At 43.1% G+C, this 16,942-nt stretch overlaps 2 protein-coding genes across 2 annotated transcripts; both read left to right on the top strand.

The window, feature by feature from the left end:
• The first annotated feature begins 6,998 nt into the window (after positions 1-6,998).
• LOC128754739 (exocyst complex component 1-like) lies at positions 6,999-8,163 on the top strand. The gene is made up of 3 exons (XM_053857570.1): positions 6,999-7,119; positions 7,241-7,419; positions 7,894-8,163. Exons 1-3 carry the CDS (start codon positions 6,999-7,001, stop codon positions 8,161-8,163), a joined length of 570 nt encoding a protein of 189 aa, XP_053713545.1.
• A 1,436-nt stretch (positions 8,164-9,599) lies between these two features.
• LOC128754254 (structural maintenance of chromosomes protein 2-like) lies at positions 9,600-16,766 on the top strand. Its single transcript, XM_053856746.1, has 25 exons — positions 9,600-9,855; positions 10,074-10,223; positions 10,291-10,413; positions 10,529-10,567; positions 10,631-10,741; positions 10,815-10,859; positions 10,934-11,167; positions 11,275-11,424; positions 11,496-11,729; positions 11,806-11,965; positions 12,053-12,170; positions 12,247-12,385; positions 12,459-12,578; positions 12,648-12,852; positions 12,915-13,050; positions 13,635-13,759; positions 13,963-14,156; positions 14,234-14,377; positions 14,459-14,533; positions 15,345-15,464; positions 15,529-15,729; positions 15,799-15,915; positions 15,971-16,131; positions 16,204-16,351; positions 16,444-16,766. Exons 1-25 carry the CDS (start codon positions 9,688-9,690, stop codon positions 16,621-16,623), a joined length of 3,597 nt encoding a protein of 1,198 aa, XP_053712721.1. The 5' UTR covers positions 9,600-9,687; the 3' UTR covers positions 16,624-16,766.
• Positions 16,767-16,942: the final 176 nt, after the last annotated feature.

Genomic DNA, 16,942 nt, shown 5'->3' with positions numbered 1-16,942 from the left:
ACACATAGCAATAGATGAGATGATACTTACCCCACTGCAATTTACGCGCGCTGTCTTTGAACGTCCTTTCTCAGGGGTCTTTGAAAGGGTCTAAGGGCAAAGCTGGAGTAGTGGTCATTAGGGGTCAAGTCAAAAGGGCAGGACACCACAAAAAAGCATGGTGGGCAGGCAGAACCTGCAATAGAACAGAGTACAGAGCATGAATTGTGAGGTCACATTAGTGTCAGCAAAGATCAATTTTTATCCCGGCTGCCTGGACACTGTGGTGCGACGATTTATGGATCCTACAACAATTCCCCACTGCCAAAAATACAAATGCAGACCTAAAACGGAATCAGGTCTTGGATTTCATGTTGCTACTGAGAAAGCAAGTGATGTCGGTTGTCAAATGTGATGACTCACTCTTTGGAATGTTTCTTCGAGGGCAAAGTTTTTGTTTTGAGGCTTTTCTTTCAGGCACTGACAAATCCTCACGTGAGCCACACCTAACCTGGGAATAAAAAGAATTCAAAATTCATTCACAAACAGACCAACAAAGTATTTGTTATCAATAGATTTTAACTGGGTCAGTGATTGTTTCACCAATCATATTGTGAGTATGGTAATTACATCATCATTAAATACATAGTACACAGTCACATAGAATAACTAAAATTCTATTTTAGTCAATTGACAATTTGACAATTTTAATTGACATGATTAATGTAGCGACACATTTTAATTCTCCCAAAGCTTAAAGTAATGCCACATTAAAGAATGTGGGCTTCACAGAAGTGAAACTACAGAGCACAATTTAGGTACGCGCAAATGTATGTAATAGAGGAATAAAACCAGGATAACTTTTCACATACGTTCTTGTGTGTGCTCTCCGCATGCAAACAGTGGCTAACACCATTTGATAAATGAAAAAAATGTAGTTTCCAGAAACATGGAACAAGCAAATGATCCAAACATCACATGCCATATTTAAATATTTACAGCTTTACACAAAAAAAATACAGCTCAATAATAACATGACTGTACTTATTTCAGACACTTTGCACTTTGTCGCTCTTTTTATTTGGCAGTTTACAAATATTCAATCTGATTTCATGTAATTATGACCCAACATTTCGTCACAAATGGATGCCTCAATGATTTCAACTCCTCCACCGCACCATTTCTAAACAACTTAAGTATGTTCACACATTCGCTTTAAACAAAATGCGAACGTTTAGTCAAAGAGCTACAGAATATGTCGATTCTGAAGTGGACAATTAGACGTGACATCAATAGATGTATCAAACGGAGTCCCAGAGAACGTCACCTAAACAGATGTAAAAGCGAGGTCAGACAGAGTAAAACATGTAAATAGTATGCAAATGGCTGTGGATCGTGCGACAATAAAAGAGCTGGGTAGATATTTAGTGCAGCCATCTCAATGACAACAGTGACTACTTAAGCGGTGCCCTGACCTACAGTCGTATTCCTGATGGCTAAGCCTTTTCAATGGAGGATTCGCATACTGTACACCGAGTACAGTGGATACAAACCAGTTCTGTCCTCACACTTCAACAACACTCGTATATTTGTCGACCACTGGGTAACTAGCCAATTCGTAAACCCCAATTTCGTGACACATTGGTTTGTTATACAACCGAAATAGAGCAACCCACATAGCTAGCTAGGAGGCTAACTAAGCTTGCTACCGAAAACAACCCGAGTAGCAACTCCAAAGATCTTCCGCTCCAGTTTCTTGCGGCTAGAACACACTATTGGCGCGTCGATGCGCTTTATACACTCCAAATTAAAGCCTTATAAATTGCAAGGCACCGCAAAGACCACAAGCTGTCACGCAACAACTGACACCGAAGACAAAATAATGTGTTCAAGAAAGAGTACCGCTGACAAGCATCGAGAGGGGAGACCCGCTGGTGCGGGAATCCTTCTGCAGACAAGTCGATCCAAACACACGCATCTACCGGGTAGAAATCTCCAAGAGCGGCGGCGATGGTGACTATATTTTCGCGGCAGATGTATGCTCACACACATACACACACACACACACACACACTGGGGGAAGATACGCGCACACGCTCGCCCACTCGTACACATAGACACAGGCTGCTCAGAATGTGGGTCACTGGGCCTTGCTCTCCCTCAAGCGTGAGGAAACAGTCCTGAAGCCTGCGCTTCACTTCCGCACGCTACACAAGAAACCAGATATAAGCGCCGCTTCCCCACCCGTCGTTTGATCCAGGAGCACACGCGAATCGTCACCTACTTGTATATGGCGACAGCGGCGTCCGTGTTTTCGCTGGCCGGGACGTTGCAGCGCGGTGGCGCCGGGGACCAGGAGGACTCGGGTTGGGGAGAAAAACAGGAGGCCTACTTCATTTTACGCTGTACAGTCATGCGCAATAGAAGCCACCGAGCGCGCTCCGTACAGTAGACGGACCAGGATCCTCGCCGTGGGGAAACGACTCCAGGATTTCTGTGGATTTTCCTGCCAAACTAGTCCGGCGCTCATGGTGTCCAAACGAATAAGACCCAGGTCGAGATTTCGAGCGAGGAACATCTGTAAAAAACTGTAAAAAAATAAAAATAAAATAAAACAAAATAATAATAATAATAAACTATATTATTATTATTATTATTATTATTATTATTAGTATTAGTAGTAGTAGTAGTAGTAGTAGTAGTAATAATAATAAAAATAATAATAATAATAACATGGCACCAAAGTTAAAAATGTATCCATGGGATAATGGATATGCAGTCATGTCCTTCAATTTGTAACACAAAAACTGGCATGAAATGGATTAAAACAAGTCGATGGTCTGTACGTTATTTATATTTCAAGTGATGCAGAACATTCACCAGCTCAACACTGGTGACCAGTCTGGGGTCATGGCCTGAGGTCACAGCCTGAGGTTTGCTCCACCACCCCGGTCGTGTAAGTTCTGCCCAAGCATGAGAAACGTTTTGTTAAGGAAAGCTACACAATTAAAACGTGTTCAATTTCACCCCAAGCTAGATTCCTACATCATATAATAACAGATTAGTTACGAATATGTATTACTAAATAATGTCGATTGGTTCATTTTACGTATTTTGGATGCAATGAAGTGATATTTTGTTCGTCAACATAGTACCCGGCAGCTTGTGTTCTTGGTCAAACTGAACACCTTTTAAATTAATATGTGAAATCATGTTTTTAATTTAAAATCCTTATTGTATTGACACTCCTGTAATATTAAACAATGACCACTAGGAGGCGAAGTAGCGCTGTGAGGGTCCTGCTTGAAAGAGAGGCGATACCCCGGCGTTATTCACTTCAAACCACAAGTTCCATCTGCAGGGACGCGACACGCTGCCTTACAATAGAGGCCCATATGCGCTGATGAAACAGACTGTCTCAGTTACGCAGGTTTAATTACAGTATTTCAACTTACAATTTCTCTCGATGTTTTTGCTGTAACAATCCTAAAATTATGGTGGGTTTTTTTGCACATATGCCAGCTATTTCTAGTGCTATTATTATGATGATTATTTTTTTTTAGGAAATAACAGTAGACTTAAGTTTTAAAAAATCACACCAAGAAGGCAACTAAAAATGTTATGTAGAAGTAAAACTAGACTGGAGGTGTTTGGAGCAGATAGAGAAAACGTTTAAAGCATAAAACCATTATTGTCAATTATTTATTCTTTTGTTTCTAACCTTTTCAACATCTAGACGAAATATTTTCTTTACATTTAATGTTTCTATTATGGCAGTGAATGTGAAACAACATTGGGATGTGGCCTTATCATGGCAAAAACAGCATTACTCAAATTGGTGAGCTGATTTTAGTGGGAGATCAAAAAGAAAGTGTCAATTTTCTCCATCCAAACGGTAGAGAGTGATGTCGCTCTCTTGAATTTAATTTATGGTCTCATCATGTCAGCAGCACAGGCATGTCACGAAACATGTCATGATCTTATCTTTGAAGTCACCAAAGAGCAGAGATGGTTCACTTTTGTTTCCCAGATTGCCTCAGGCCTTACACTGATAATGAGGCTTCAGCCACATCATCTCTCTGTCTATAAATAACCTGTATGTAATTTACATTCAATGTATCTTGGTACTTTAATGTCACTATCATTTAATTTCTGCGTCCTGTTTCCCATTTTCATGTTGTTCAGACATCAATAGTAGCCACCGCTAAGTCCTTATAGTACGTCCACCTTATAAAAAGTCAGATACACAATGATCTAATATTCAACCTAATAAGGACTGACTGTACATATTGGGTATTGGGTTTCGAATTAAAACTGCCCACTTAAACACAATGGCTCGGTGAGATTTCAATGTTATGCGTGTGCATTTTGATGAATAGGAAAGAAAAGACAAGAAAATGTCAACTCATTGAATGACCTTTGTGACATGAGCATTATTTTTGAATAAATTATCTCTGACAAACACGATTTCACATGTGCAAATAGTAAATGAAATGATGATGAAATTACAAATAAAAAAAAGATCTGAGCTTATTTTTTAATTATTGATATTGACTGAGTTACATGTGTGTGAATGAGACGGACCCAAGTGGACAGGTGAAGTAACAGGATGCAGAGATAAAGAAGGTGGGGGATTTGAAGTACTCAGGCTCAACTGTCCAGGGTGATGGAGGGTGTGAGAAAGAGATGAAGAAGCGGGTGCAGGCAGGATGGAATCATTGGAGAAAGGTGTCAGGTGTGATGTGTGACAAAATGGTGTCAGCAAGGATGAAAGGGAAGGTGTACAAAAGAGTGGTGAGGCCAGTAATGTTGTATGGTTTGGAAACAGTGGCACTGAGGAGAAGACAGGAGGCAGAGCTAGATGTAGCAGAGATGAAGATGCTGAGCTTCTCTCTGAAGTGAGCAGGATGGATAGGATCAGGAAGCAGTATATCAGAGGGACAGACAGCACATGTGGTCAGGTGTTTAGGAGACAAAGTCAGAGAGGCTAGATGGAGATGGTTTGGACATGTACAGAGCAGAGAGAGCCAGTACATTGGTAGGAAGATGTTGAGGTTGCAACTGCCAGGCAGAAGGTGGAGAGGAAGGCCAAAGAGGAGATTTATGGTGGTGGTGAAGGAGGAGATGAGGTTTGAGGTTAGGTTTGAGAGAAGAGGAAGCAGAGGACAGGAAGACGATCCGCTGTGGTGACCCCCGAAGGGAGAAACCGTAAGGAAAAGAAGAAGAAGGAGACTGAGTTATGAATTTCTAAATAAATGTTCATGCACGTAAGTCAAATAAATACTGCAAATGGTCAAAGATTTTACCACAACACAAATACAGTAATGAAGTCATAATAGCTGTTTCATTACATGGTTATTTTCTGACTTTCAAGGTCAATAAAAACATTGATAACCATTGGGTCCAAATGACCAAATCTAATTGAGGTATGTCATTCCAATTTTTTTTTTAGTGGATTAGCAATTTCATTGACAGCCTGTACAAACTGAGGTTTTTGCTATGTTGACCTAGCTATAAGCAAAGCGAATTTTTCTCTGAATAAAATGTTCAAGCGCATGAGAACTTATCTATCTGGTTTTCATTTCACGTTTGTCTCAAATTTGTTTAACCCTTGAGATTCTTGTAGAGACGCCATCAATAAAACTATTCACTTTACACTTAGTGCATTGAATTCTGGCTTGCTTACGCACCTTCAACTGGGCTGCTGTTTAATATGAATATGAAGGGCCATATACCAGAACATGAAGATGGATGAGTGTTTAACTGAGCCCTGAAGCATGGATGCCCCAACTGTCATTTAGTTCCAGAACAGAAAAAAGAATCACTCAATCTGCAAACTTTAAATCATTAAAAAAATCACTGTATTGTTGCACATAATTTGCCAATGCCCGTGACTTACTGCAAAATGAGACAGTTGCTATACATCTGTCACTATTACTGACATCCACTGAGTCGCTGATAGGTAAGTACAATGCAGCTCATGTGTTATTCATAAGATCCAACACTTGTGCGTTTCCTATCGTGGCTGCTTCCTGCCGATCCGCTCTTCTTTCCATCTCAGAGGCAAAAAGCTTTTCAAATGAACCTCCTCGAATACCTTCTGCAATAACAACAACAGCTACCACAACAGAGCACTTAGCTATTGAACCACCCATCTATGTTTTCACAAATGTGACAAAGCCAATGGAACCACATTCCTTCCTGCAAACAAATCAAATCATCTCCATGGGTCCGGATGATTCTCCTCCACGTTGCCCGCAACATTCAATCTAGTGGCCACCTGGTTCTAAATTGCCACTCATGATAACGTCAGCTCCGATCACAGGGATGACCATAACAGAACGTGACTTAGTTGCTCGTAAAAAAAAAAAAACCTGGTTTAAGTGCTTTAGCCCAAATTGTACCTGTGCCCTACTTGCTCCAGGAGATAGAATTACGGCAGCATAATGGAAAACATGCAAAGTGCTCTGGGACGTCCATTTCCCACACAAGTAGCGTTTAATCACAGAAAACACTTGGCAATGTGCCATCATCCATATATTTATATGAGTGCAGAGACTTGGAGACCACAGAAATGTAAAGGGGTGAGGTTTTGCATTCATCACTGGTCCTAAATACTGGGATCCATAATGACGGCAAACAACATCAGAAGCATTCTAATGGCTCTTCACGGACACGGTGAGAGGATGGGATGATGAAAAGTTGGGCTTTAAAGCTCCCTTTACTTTTCTCAGTCCCTCCTGACCAGGTTGTTGTCAGGACAGTGCTGTAATGAAAGAAGAGTTTGAGTGATGAGACAGATGCCAGCAGGCTGTGTGTGTGTGTGTGCGTGCGTGTGTGCGCGCATGTGTGCGTGTGTGTGTGCATTCAGAGCTCATTCCACCCACACCACACAGCCACAGAGTCTGAAGAGTGGAGTGCAGAGCAAAGTGTCAAAGTGGCCTCATGATATTATTTCATCGTACTGTGCCTGGATTATTACTTTTCCTGGTCAATATTTTGGGACATATCTGCCAGTGATGTCGTCTCTTCTGAGGGAGGAGATGCAAAGAGTTTTATTCCGACCTGCCAAACACAGACTGGTCGAGTTCATCGAGATCGAGGAGCCGTCTCATGGAAGACACTTCCTATGTGTTTCAGGTAAAATGTTCTTTATAGGCAGTGTCGTCCTGAGCAAAGCTGACGGCACATGATTTACTGTCTTATGCCTTAACAAGAAGGCGTATTTGCATCATCAACATGTTCTTGTTTTTTTTTTCAGCAGCGAAAAACAAAGTGGTGCAGTTATGTATAGTGCGATGTCAGATATCCCAGACTCCCGTCAAATCTGGCAGCAAGAAGTCTCAAACCCAGCGGTCAAGCATTCAGGAGTGCTACAGAAAGACAGAAATCTGGTCCTTGAAAGACCTGAGCCTTGTTGATGGTCTCGACCCTGATGTGGTAATTAAAAAAAAACTCATTATATCCTTATAGAACAAAGTAGAACTGGCAACGCAGATTAATAAGAGCATCTAATTAGACGGTTATATATTTAAATTGAATATAAAATATTCTGCAGTTGATTGACTTGAATAACCACAGGAAAAAAACATAATAATTTTCTTTGAATATTTGAAAAATAAAATGTTTATTTTCCTTTTGTCAACCACAGCAACTTCAATGTTAAGAATCTTAAAGCTAGATAAGCATCTCATCTTCTCCTTTAAAAAAAAATAGATTAAACATTTTTTTTTTCATGATTATTATTTTGTGATTTCATTTTTTAAACACAAAAGATGAAAAGCTATCGAGTCACAAATGTCTAAGGTATTGTCTGATGTAGTCGAATCATTCTGTTCTGGATGTTTCAACCTTTATAGGTCCATAATTCTCAAGTGATGTAAAGAACTGACCCTGTTCCTGTCTAACCCCCAGGATGATCCCTGTTTCGTGCTACACTTCGAGAAGGTGCGCACCGTGAGAGCCATCAGCTGCTCAGCCAAATATGCCTTTGTGCGGGCCCTTGTCGCCCTCAGCGACCAGAAGTGTCAGCGGTCACTTAACCTGCGGAACTTTGACTGGGCTTACATCAAGCCCACTTCCTTCTACTCCAACAGAGGAGACTGCGTTGTTTTGACTCAGATATGCTTCTACGCATTCAACTTGGTATGTCTGTCAATGTGTCCCGTACCATTGGAAACTTAATGCAGGGTTACTGTGATGTTTGTACGTGCGTATGTGTGTACGTTTTAAGCCATGTAAAACTAATAATACACTTGTGTTGTCTTTTATTTGTGATGTGCACATGTTAACCAAGAATTAAACATTCAAAAAATATCTTTGACTTTTCTGGTGATTAAAAGAACAAAGAATTACAAAATATTTGGTTTATATTCGGTTTGTTCGACTACATTAATCTCTTGACAGGATGATTGGTTAAACAAATGTAGCCTAACTTTGACCATGTTCTTCCATTTTGTCAATGAAATTATATTCCTCAACAATGGCAGATAATGTGGAAGACGCAACGTACTTCAAGACCTCACAAGAATGTTGGAGACATTGTGGATGTAAGATTGTTGATCACGCACACATCTTTTGGGTCTGCTCAAAAATACAGGTCTTCTGGACAAAGGTTAGATACACTGTGGAGACAACATTTAGATATAAGATTCAACATGATGTAAAACTATTGCTTTTTGGTCTCATGCAAAAAAATCTATTACATTTAAATTGGTACAAAACTGAAGCACCAAACATCAAACAATGGATAAATGTTGTAAGGGAAATCTATGCCATAGAACACATCACTTTCTCTCTCAGACTGAGAACTGAACAATGGATAATAAAATGGAAAAAATGGTGTGTTTACAAAGACAGTGAGGACACGACGGATACAAGACAGTAATGACAAGTTTGTACTACTATTGAGAATTACCCGAGATGTTGAGCCCAATTGGTAGAATTTAAATCATTTGCCTGACTGTATGTTTTATTTTATTTGTCACTATTCTTTCACCTTTTGCTTTTTATTTTTATCTGGGTTTGTTCTGACCCTTATGTTTGTGTATAAACATGTGAGAAAAATTGAAAAATAAACAGTTAAAAAAAAAAAGATATTCCTCTCCTCCACCACTTGCTAATCAGACTTACCTGAACAAATAGTCGAAATTGTCGCACTGAAATGCAATTTTATGAATTTATAAAATAGTTTTTCCACCTACCCTACTGTTGGGGTGGTTAAATTGCTCTTTGACAGTGACAATACAGGTCTGAGCGAGCAATATTCGTGTATTATTTGTTTTTCGAAGCAAAAGATTATCAAAAATCTTTCTAATATAGTTCATTTTTCTCGCCATTGTCTCGTCATGTTACCTTTAGGTGGCGCCAAAACACACTCTCCGTTTAAGTTTGAACGGCATAGTAGGCTTACGCTGTGCCTGAAAAATTGTGTTGTTTTTCAAGTGAATACGGGCTGTTTTTTCCCCCTCAGAAAATAACATTTCGCATATATTAAATATATATTTAAAACAATAAAGAATTTTATAGGACATTTGACGCCCATGTGTTTCTTGTGGGCACAGGCACAGGGAAGACAGCTCGTAGCGCACGCCTGCCGCCAAAATTCAAGTTGTCAGAGCCGTCGGTTGTAAACACTGACTCCAAGCTCGCTGGCTCTCCGTGTCGCCCTCTACTTTAGCATATACAAGAACGCCGAATAGGTCGAAGATGCATATCAAGTCGATAATCATCGAAGGATTCAAATCCTACGCGCAGAGGACGGAGATAAACGGATTCGACCCACTCTTCAACGCCATCACTGGACTGAACGGCAGCGGAAAGTCCAATATTTTGGACTCGATCTGTTTTCTTCTGGGCATCTCCAATCTCACGCATGTAAGTTGGGCCGGCTTTAAACACTGTGTTTTTCTTATGTTGCTTATTGTTCATTGGAAAGACAAAATAAGAACATTCTTGCATGTTTTCCTTGCGAGTCTGACCACAACACTTATAACCCAAGTATTTAGTTTCAATTGTAGCATTTCTTTTTGTAGGTTAAGGTGGTTGTTGACTGTGCGACACAATGTTAAATCCTCTTTATTCTCCTTACTTAGGTAAGAGCATCAAACTTACAGGACTTGGTCTACAAGAATGGACAGGCTGGTATCACCAAGGCAACTGTTTCCATTACCTTTGACAACTCCAACAAAAATCAGAGCCCACTGGGCTTTGAAACCCACGATGAAATCACCGTCACCAGACAGGTAGGCTGAGAATAAAACAGAATTGACAGAAGAAACTAAAACATCTCACCATTTTTTTTTTGTCAAGGTGGTTATCGGTGGCAGAAACAAGTATCTCATTAATGGAGTCAATGCCAACAACACCAGAGTGCAGGACTTGTTTTGTTCTGTTGGCCTTAATGTCAACAACCCGCATTTCCTCATCATGCAGGTGAGTTATTTCCTTTTACTTGTTCTGCAATGCCAACTCGGATCTTTCTTTTTTTTTCATGCTTCTGTTGTTTACACTCCCACATAATGTGTTTGAATGTTTTTCTTTGTTTTAGGGAAGAATCACCAAAGTTCTCAACATGAAACCACCAGAGGTATAGATTTATATTTTCTCCACATGATGTTTCCCGCAGTGACATTTTCTTATTGCTGTCCAGATCCTTGCCATGATAGAGGAGGCTGCTGGAACCAGAATGTATGAATGCAAAAAGATCAGTGCCCAGAAGACAATTGAGAAAAAGGAGGCTAAGTTGTTGGAGATCCAGACTGTGAGTGTGACTCCTGTACCAGATGAGGCTTTGTGACTGGAGAAAAGGAGTTTATTCTTCTGTATTTCTTCAGATCTTGACTGAGGAAATCACCCCGACGATGCAGAAACTGCAAGAGGCGAGTTTCCAATCAGAAAAATGGCTTTTCTCAGTATCATATTGATGATCTAATTTTCCATATGGGGTGAACAGGAGCGATCTTCATACCTTGAGTACCAGAAACTGATGCGTGAGATCCAGCATTTGTCTCGGCTGTATGTGGCCTGGCTGTTTGTATGTGCTGAGGAGACGAAGCTGAAGTCTGCAGAGAATCTGAAGGCGATGCAGCACAACATTGCCCAAATGCAAGCCAGCATGGTTGAGAATGAGAGCAAAGTCCAGGAGCTCTCAGCTCAAATTCAGGAGCTGCAGAAGAAGAAGGATAAGGCAAAGTTCATTTTCTGGTTCATTAACTTGGTTCATCACTGAAGTATCAGTTTTGATATTGTATTTCAACTGAAGGCATTGAATAAAGTGTATGGACTAACTTGTAGGAGGTGACAGGAGTCTTAAAATCTCTGGAGGAGACCCTGGCTGACCTGCAGCGTGTTGATGCTAAAGTGCAAAGTGCTCTTGATGTGAAGAAGCAGAATCTGAAAGATGAAACCAAGAAGAGAAAAGAGCTTGTTAAGAGCATGGAGGAGGTATTTTTTTAAGAAATTAATCTGTATGTATGTGTTTTGAATACACACTAAAATTGTGTTTGTCACTTAAGGATAAGAAAATGGTCCTGGTAAAGGAGAAGGAGGTTTCAAAGTTGATGGAGCAGCTACAGGCCGTGCAGGAAGAGGGACAGAAGGACAATGCTGCCCTGGAAGCTGCTGAGCAGCATTTTAAAGCGGTGTCTGCCGGCCTGTCCACCAATGAAGATGGGGAAGAGGCCACGTTGGCAGGCCAGATGATGGCATGTAAGAATGACATGAGCAAAGCTGATACCGAGGCCAAGCAGGTAAGATCAGCATTTGTAGTTAAGTGATGTATAGAGAACGTTTTTTCACTCATTGCCCTGCTTGCTGTCCGTCCAGGCACAAATGACACTTAAACATGCTCAGACTGAGCTGAAAACCAAGCAGGCTGAGGTTAAAAAAATGGACAGTGGTTACAAGAAAGACCAGGACGCCATGCAGGCTGTGAAAAGTGTCAGGGAGAAGCTGCAGAGTGAGCTGGGGAAGCTTCAATATGAAGGTAGGGTGGCACAGAGTTGGAGCCATAGCATCAGTGTGTTATGTTTTTTTTCCTGAAATGTTAATTTGTGATGTTTGCTGGATTCAGATGGGAAGGAGGAGAGTCTGCTGGAGCAAAGAAGACATTTGTCCCGAGAGGTCTCTCGCCTGAAGGAGACTTACGAGCATCTTGTGTCTCGATTCCCGAACCTGCGCTTCGATTACAAGTAAGGTTTTGATGCAAGGCATGCTTTCTTTAACGTGAAATCCTAAATGGAACGAGTGATTTTCTCCTCCTCACAGGGACCCTGAGCGCGGGTGGGACCGCAGTAAAGTGAAGGGACTGCTCGCCAACTTAATCACAGTCAGCGATGTGTCCTATGCAACAGCCTTGGAGGTTGTTGCTGGAGGACGACTTTATAACATTGTGGTCGACACTGAGGTACGCCTGTGTTTGACTGAGGTGGAGTCATTCTTTATATTCTTGAAGCTAACCATCGGCTTGTCTGCATTAGGTGACGGGTAAAAAGCTTCTGGAAAAAGGCGAGTTGCAGAGGAGATACACGATTATTCCTCTCAACAAGATCTCTGCTAAGACTCTGAATGATCGTGTGGTGAACGCTGCCAAAAGCCTGGTGAGACAGACTTCAAATTCGCTTGATGTGATTTGGAGTGTAACCTGCAAGTGTGTTTGCTGCTGCCAGGTTGGAGATAACAACGTGCACACGGCTCTGTCACTGGTCGGCTACGAGTCCGACCTGCGGAAGGCAATGGAGTACGTGTTTGGCTCCCAGTTGGTCTGCGATACCTTGGACAATGCCAAGAAAGTCGCTTTTGATAAACAGGTCATGACCAAGACTGTCACGCTTGGAGGGGACATCTTTGACCCCCAGGGAACTCTCAGCGGAGGTGAGTCTGACCTCTTTTGACCTCTGATTTTTCAGTGTAAATTTGACTTAAATATCTTTTAGGTGCTCGTTCCCAGTCCGCATCGGTTCTCGCCAGCCTGCAGGAGCTGAAAGACGTTCAGGACAACCTTCACAAGAAGGAGAGCCAACTGCAGGACATGGAGAAACAACTGGCCAGCCTGAAAGGAGTAGCTGAGAAGTATGTTGTGGAAATGACTTAGAATGTTACCTGTGGTGACTAACGGAGGGAAGTCAAAGCATAGTTGAGCTGAATGGAAAGTTGCTGGTTGTATTTTGGTCAAAACATTTAAAGACCGAGAATGTCTAGCTCAGGTTCTCTTTTTTTTACCTGGTGTATCTCAAACTGGTTTATGTATTTATAACTTTCATTTTTGCACTTTCATGAAGTTACTATTCAATAATTGTCGACAGGCTTTTGACAAGTGTGTCGTTTCCCAATGCTGACATGAATAGGCAGTAAACAAGAAAGAGCAGCCCACAGAGAGGAAAGTTTGCCATCTCGCCACAAAGCAGGGCACAACAACTCATCGGTTCTATCATTTGCACAGCCACGCTGGTACTGGTACATTGGAGCTGCAAATTCAAAGACAGGCCGAGTAGCACCAAGCAACTCTGGAGTCATTCGGCCGATGAAATTCATAGTCACAAAATTGATGCTATTTCAATTGATTTTTTTACGCGTGGCTAGGTTGTGACTTCATTGTGAATGTTTTGTATTACCCCACTTCTATCCTGGGTAACGTACTCTTCACTGTCCTCCAGGTACCGGCAGCTGAAGCAGCAGTTGGAGCTGAAGTTGGAGGAGGAGCTGATCCTGCAGGCCAAACTGCAGCAGAGCTCCTTCCATCAGCAGCAGGAGGAGCTGGAGAGGCTGCGCAAGGCCATTGGTAGGGAAAGCTTTCACTCTGAACCGGAAGATTTGACACCTCTGTGTCATCTATTTTTTCTATGAAGGTGTTTCTGTTGAGCCTTGGAAGATGTCCTATTGCAGATTTTCTTTTCTTCAGCCATTGAATCTCACATATGAAAAAGCATTAATGCTTAAATCACGCCACCCTGAACTGATCTTGAGTTTTAAACCCTCGAACAGAGGAGAGTGAGGAGACTCTGCGCGTCACCAAGGAGGTGCAGAAGCGAGCAGAGGAGAAGTACAAGGTGCTGGAGAACAAGATGAAGAATGCCGAGGCAGAGAGGGAGAAGGAGCTGAAGGCTGCTCAGCAGAAGCTGAACGCAGCAAAGGCCAAAGCTGATGCCTTCAACAAGAAACTGAAGCAGAAGCAACAGGTCTGGATGATTGTTAAATACACAGTTTCTGTGGATGAACGTTCAAGTCATCCTTTTCCTGTGGCTGCTGTGTCTAGGAGTCTGAGGCTGTGGCCCTGGAGCTGGGGGAGCTGCAGCGCGAGCAGGCTGGCTACGAGCAGCAGATCGCTGCTGTCGATGAGGCTTCGAAGGCCATTCAGGAGCAGATCGACAGCATGGCCTGCGCCGTGTCCCAGAATAAGGTATGGTGTTGTCCAGCTGCTGAAGGTAGACTGAGAGGGCTGGAGTGATGAAACGCTGCTTCAAAACTTGTCTCTGGGCAGGAAGCCGTTCGCAAGGCTCAGGAAGAAGTGACCAAACAGAAGGAAATCATCCTGGCTCAGGACAAAGAACTCAAGGTTTGCCGTCATTTAGTCTCGTCCTGTCAAGACAAGCTGCTTTAAATCCGCTTTATGGCGGGTTGTCGCACAAATGAATGGGCACTTTGCACTGGATCACACACACTGGTGGGGCGCAGATGCTTGAAAATGACCAGTTTTGTAGTCACACTTGTCCTCTCTCGTGAAATGTGCTCCGAATTACTGTAGCACATTCCGCATTTGCGTGAGAGTGGCGGAGGCACGACAAGTGCTGATCTGCCCTCCACTGAAACTCCATTGGTGAGGAGAGGCTGCTCCGTGAAAATCGTGGCAAAGTTACTCCTTTTTAACTCGCCATCCTGGCCAAACAGTAGACTCTAGACACATGAAAAACGGCTCAGTTAGAGACGAAGGCCTCAGGATTCTCACGGTGTGCTCGGTATCTGCTGCGGTTTTCCGAGATACGGACGTTTGTTCGGGGAGTATCAAACTCATTCGGAAGCACAATGACTCTTCAGGTTTCTGCTGTGATTTGTGTGAGAGGGAAGGGCGACGGAGCAGGAGAGTGGGGGAAATGTCACTGCGGTGCTCAGGCTGCACAGACACACTCCAGGCCATATCTTGGCCATCTTTTGAGCTAGAGACACCGTTCAAAGCTTCAGCTATAGCTGCAGGCCTCCACTGACAGCATGTGCATTCACGAGCTGTTCATTCATAAACAGCAGCGTCTAGTCTGTCTTATGACCTGCTATAGCTTTTTGAACCTCCAAAGTAACATTGAAAGGAGAAGCATGTGCAGACCAGGATTCCAGGTGTGGTGGGTTGAACTGACAATGACTGTGTGGCGCAGGCCAAGAGCACAGAAGCCAATCAAATCCGAGAGCAGACCAATGAAGCGCAGCTGAAGATCAAGGAACTGGAGCACAACATCAGCAAGCATCACAAAGACAGTCAGGAAGCATCTGAAAAGGTACCCGAGCACTCATCATCCCTCAGTCTCCAAGGTTTCACGATCCGTCTTCGTCTCGCTCCAGGTGGCTCGGATGCTGGAGGAGCACGAGTGGATCCACTCAGAGTGCCACCTCTTCGGGAAGCCAAACACCTCCTACGACTTTAAGACCAACAACCCTAAAGAGGCCGGCCAGAGGCTGAAGAAGCTGGAGCAGACCACAGCCAAGCTGGAGAGGAACGTCAACAAGAGAGCCATGAACATGCTGAATGAGGCCGAGGAGCGGGTGAGAGCAGCAGCAGCAGGGAAGATGCAGAGCCTTGAATTGTCTCCTGAAACCGCGCGTGTCCCATAGTACAATGACCTGATGAAGAAGAAGAGGATTGTGGAGAACGACAAGGCCAAAATCCTGCAGACCATCGAGGAGCTGGATGAGAAGAAGAACGAAGCTCTCAATTTGGCCTGGCAGAAGGTGAGACACTTGGCATTGACAGAAGAACATAATGTGACATTGCTCTCTGCTGCAGGTCAACAAGGACTTCGGCTCCATCTTCTCCACTCTGCTGCCGGGGTCTACAGCCAAACTGGCCCCCCCTCAGGGCTGTGGGGTCTTGGACGGTCTTGAATTTAAAGTAGCGCTGGGCAACACCTGGAAGGAGAATCTCACAGAGCTCAGCGGAGGACAGCGGTGAGTACCAAACCGTCTGACTTGAATACTGAGATGCAGGAAGTCAAGTGAGCGTGTCTTCTCTCGTCCAAGATCTCTGGTGGCCTTGTCCCTCATCTTGGCCATGCTGCTGTTCAAACCCGCCCCCATCTACATCCTGGACGAGGTGGACGCTGCCCTGGATCTCTCTCACACTCAGAACATCGGGCAGATGTTGCGCGCTCACTTTCGCCATTCACAGGTAATGCAGAGCACAGTCACATCACATGACATAAAGTATAAAAACAGGGAAAGAAACCAAACTGAAAGTGATGTGACCACTTCTCCTTCCAGTTTGTGGTCGTGTCCCTCAAAGACGGAATGTTCACCAACGCCAACGTCCTGTTCAAGACCAAGTTCGTGGACGGCATGTCCACAGTGTCGCGCACGGCTCTCAGTCAGAGCGACTCCAACGTGCCGCAGAAGGCTCACGACAAGTTCAGGCAAAAGAAAAGCAAACAGCTTATCAGCTGATCAGCTTCTCCCCGACCACCAGCGCTGCCGTTGGTCTTTTAATGGTTTCTCTCGTCTTTTAACTTTTTGTACTAATTGTGTCTCCTGTTTTCTGCATGAAATGTGGCAAATCTATTTTTATGTGTTCGTATTACGAAATTAAAGCAAAGTCAAAGATGTTTGGTGTAAATATTTATACACTGGTGCATTGTCATGCACGTCATCCTGTTCATATCACTGCCTGCACTGCTGGCACTCCTCATAACTCCGAATTGGACATATCACTGCCTACACTGTGCAAACACTGCTGGCACTCCTCATAACTCCGAATTTCCTGAAT

This window comes from Synchiropus splendidus, chromosome 2, assembly GCF_027744825.2.
Source record: "Synchiropus splendidus isolate RoL2022-P1 chromosome 2, RoL_Sspl_1.0, whole genome shotgun sequence".
Lineage (NCBI taxonomy): Eukaryota > Metazoa > Chordata > Actinopteri > Syngnathiformes > Callionymidae > Synchiropus > Synchiropus splendidus.
Note: the sequence above shows the minus strand (reverse complement) of the source record. Positions and strands in the feature narration are given on the sequence as shown.

Excerpts from the sequence above, each read along its gene's own strand:
- LOC128754254 (XM_053856746.1), top strand. The coding sequence starts at position 9,688 with ATGCATATCAAGTCGATAATCATCGAAGGATTCAAATCCTACGCGCAG. Across the intron at positions 15,730-15,798 it reads TGAATGAGGCCGAGGAGCGG|TACAATGACCTGATGAAGAA; the intron begins GTGAGAGCAGCA and ends CGTGTCCCATAG. Across the intron at positions 16,352-16,443 it reads CTCACTTTCGCCATTCACAG|TTTGTGGTCGTGTCCCTCAA; the intron begins GTAATGCAGAGC and ends TTCTCCTTCCAG.
- LOC128754739 (XM_053857570.1), top strand. The coding sequence starts at position 6,999 with ATGTCGTCTCTTCTGAGGGAGGAGATGCAAAGAGTTTTATTCCGACCT. Across the intron at positions 7,120-7,240 it reads ACACTTCCTATGTGTTTCAG|CAGCGAAAAACAAAGTGGTG; the intron begins GTAAAATGTTCT and ends TTTTTTTTTCAG. Across the intron at positions 7,420-7,893 it reads ATGGTCTCGACCCTGATGTG|GATGATCCCTGTTTCGTGCT; the intron begins GTAATTAAAAAA and ends TCTAACCCCCAG.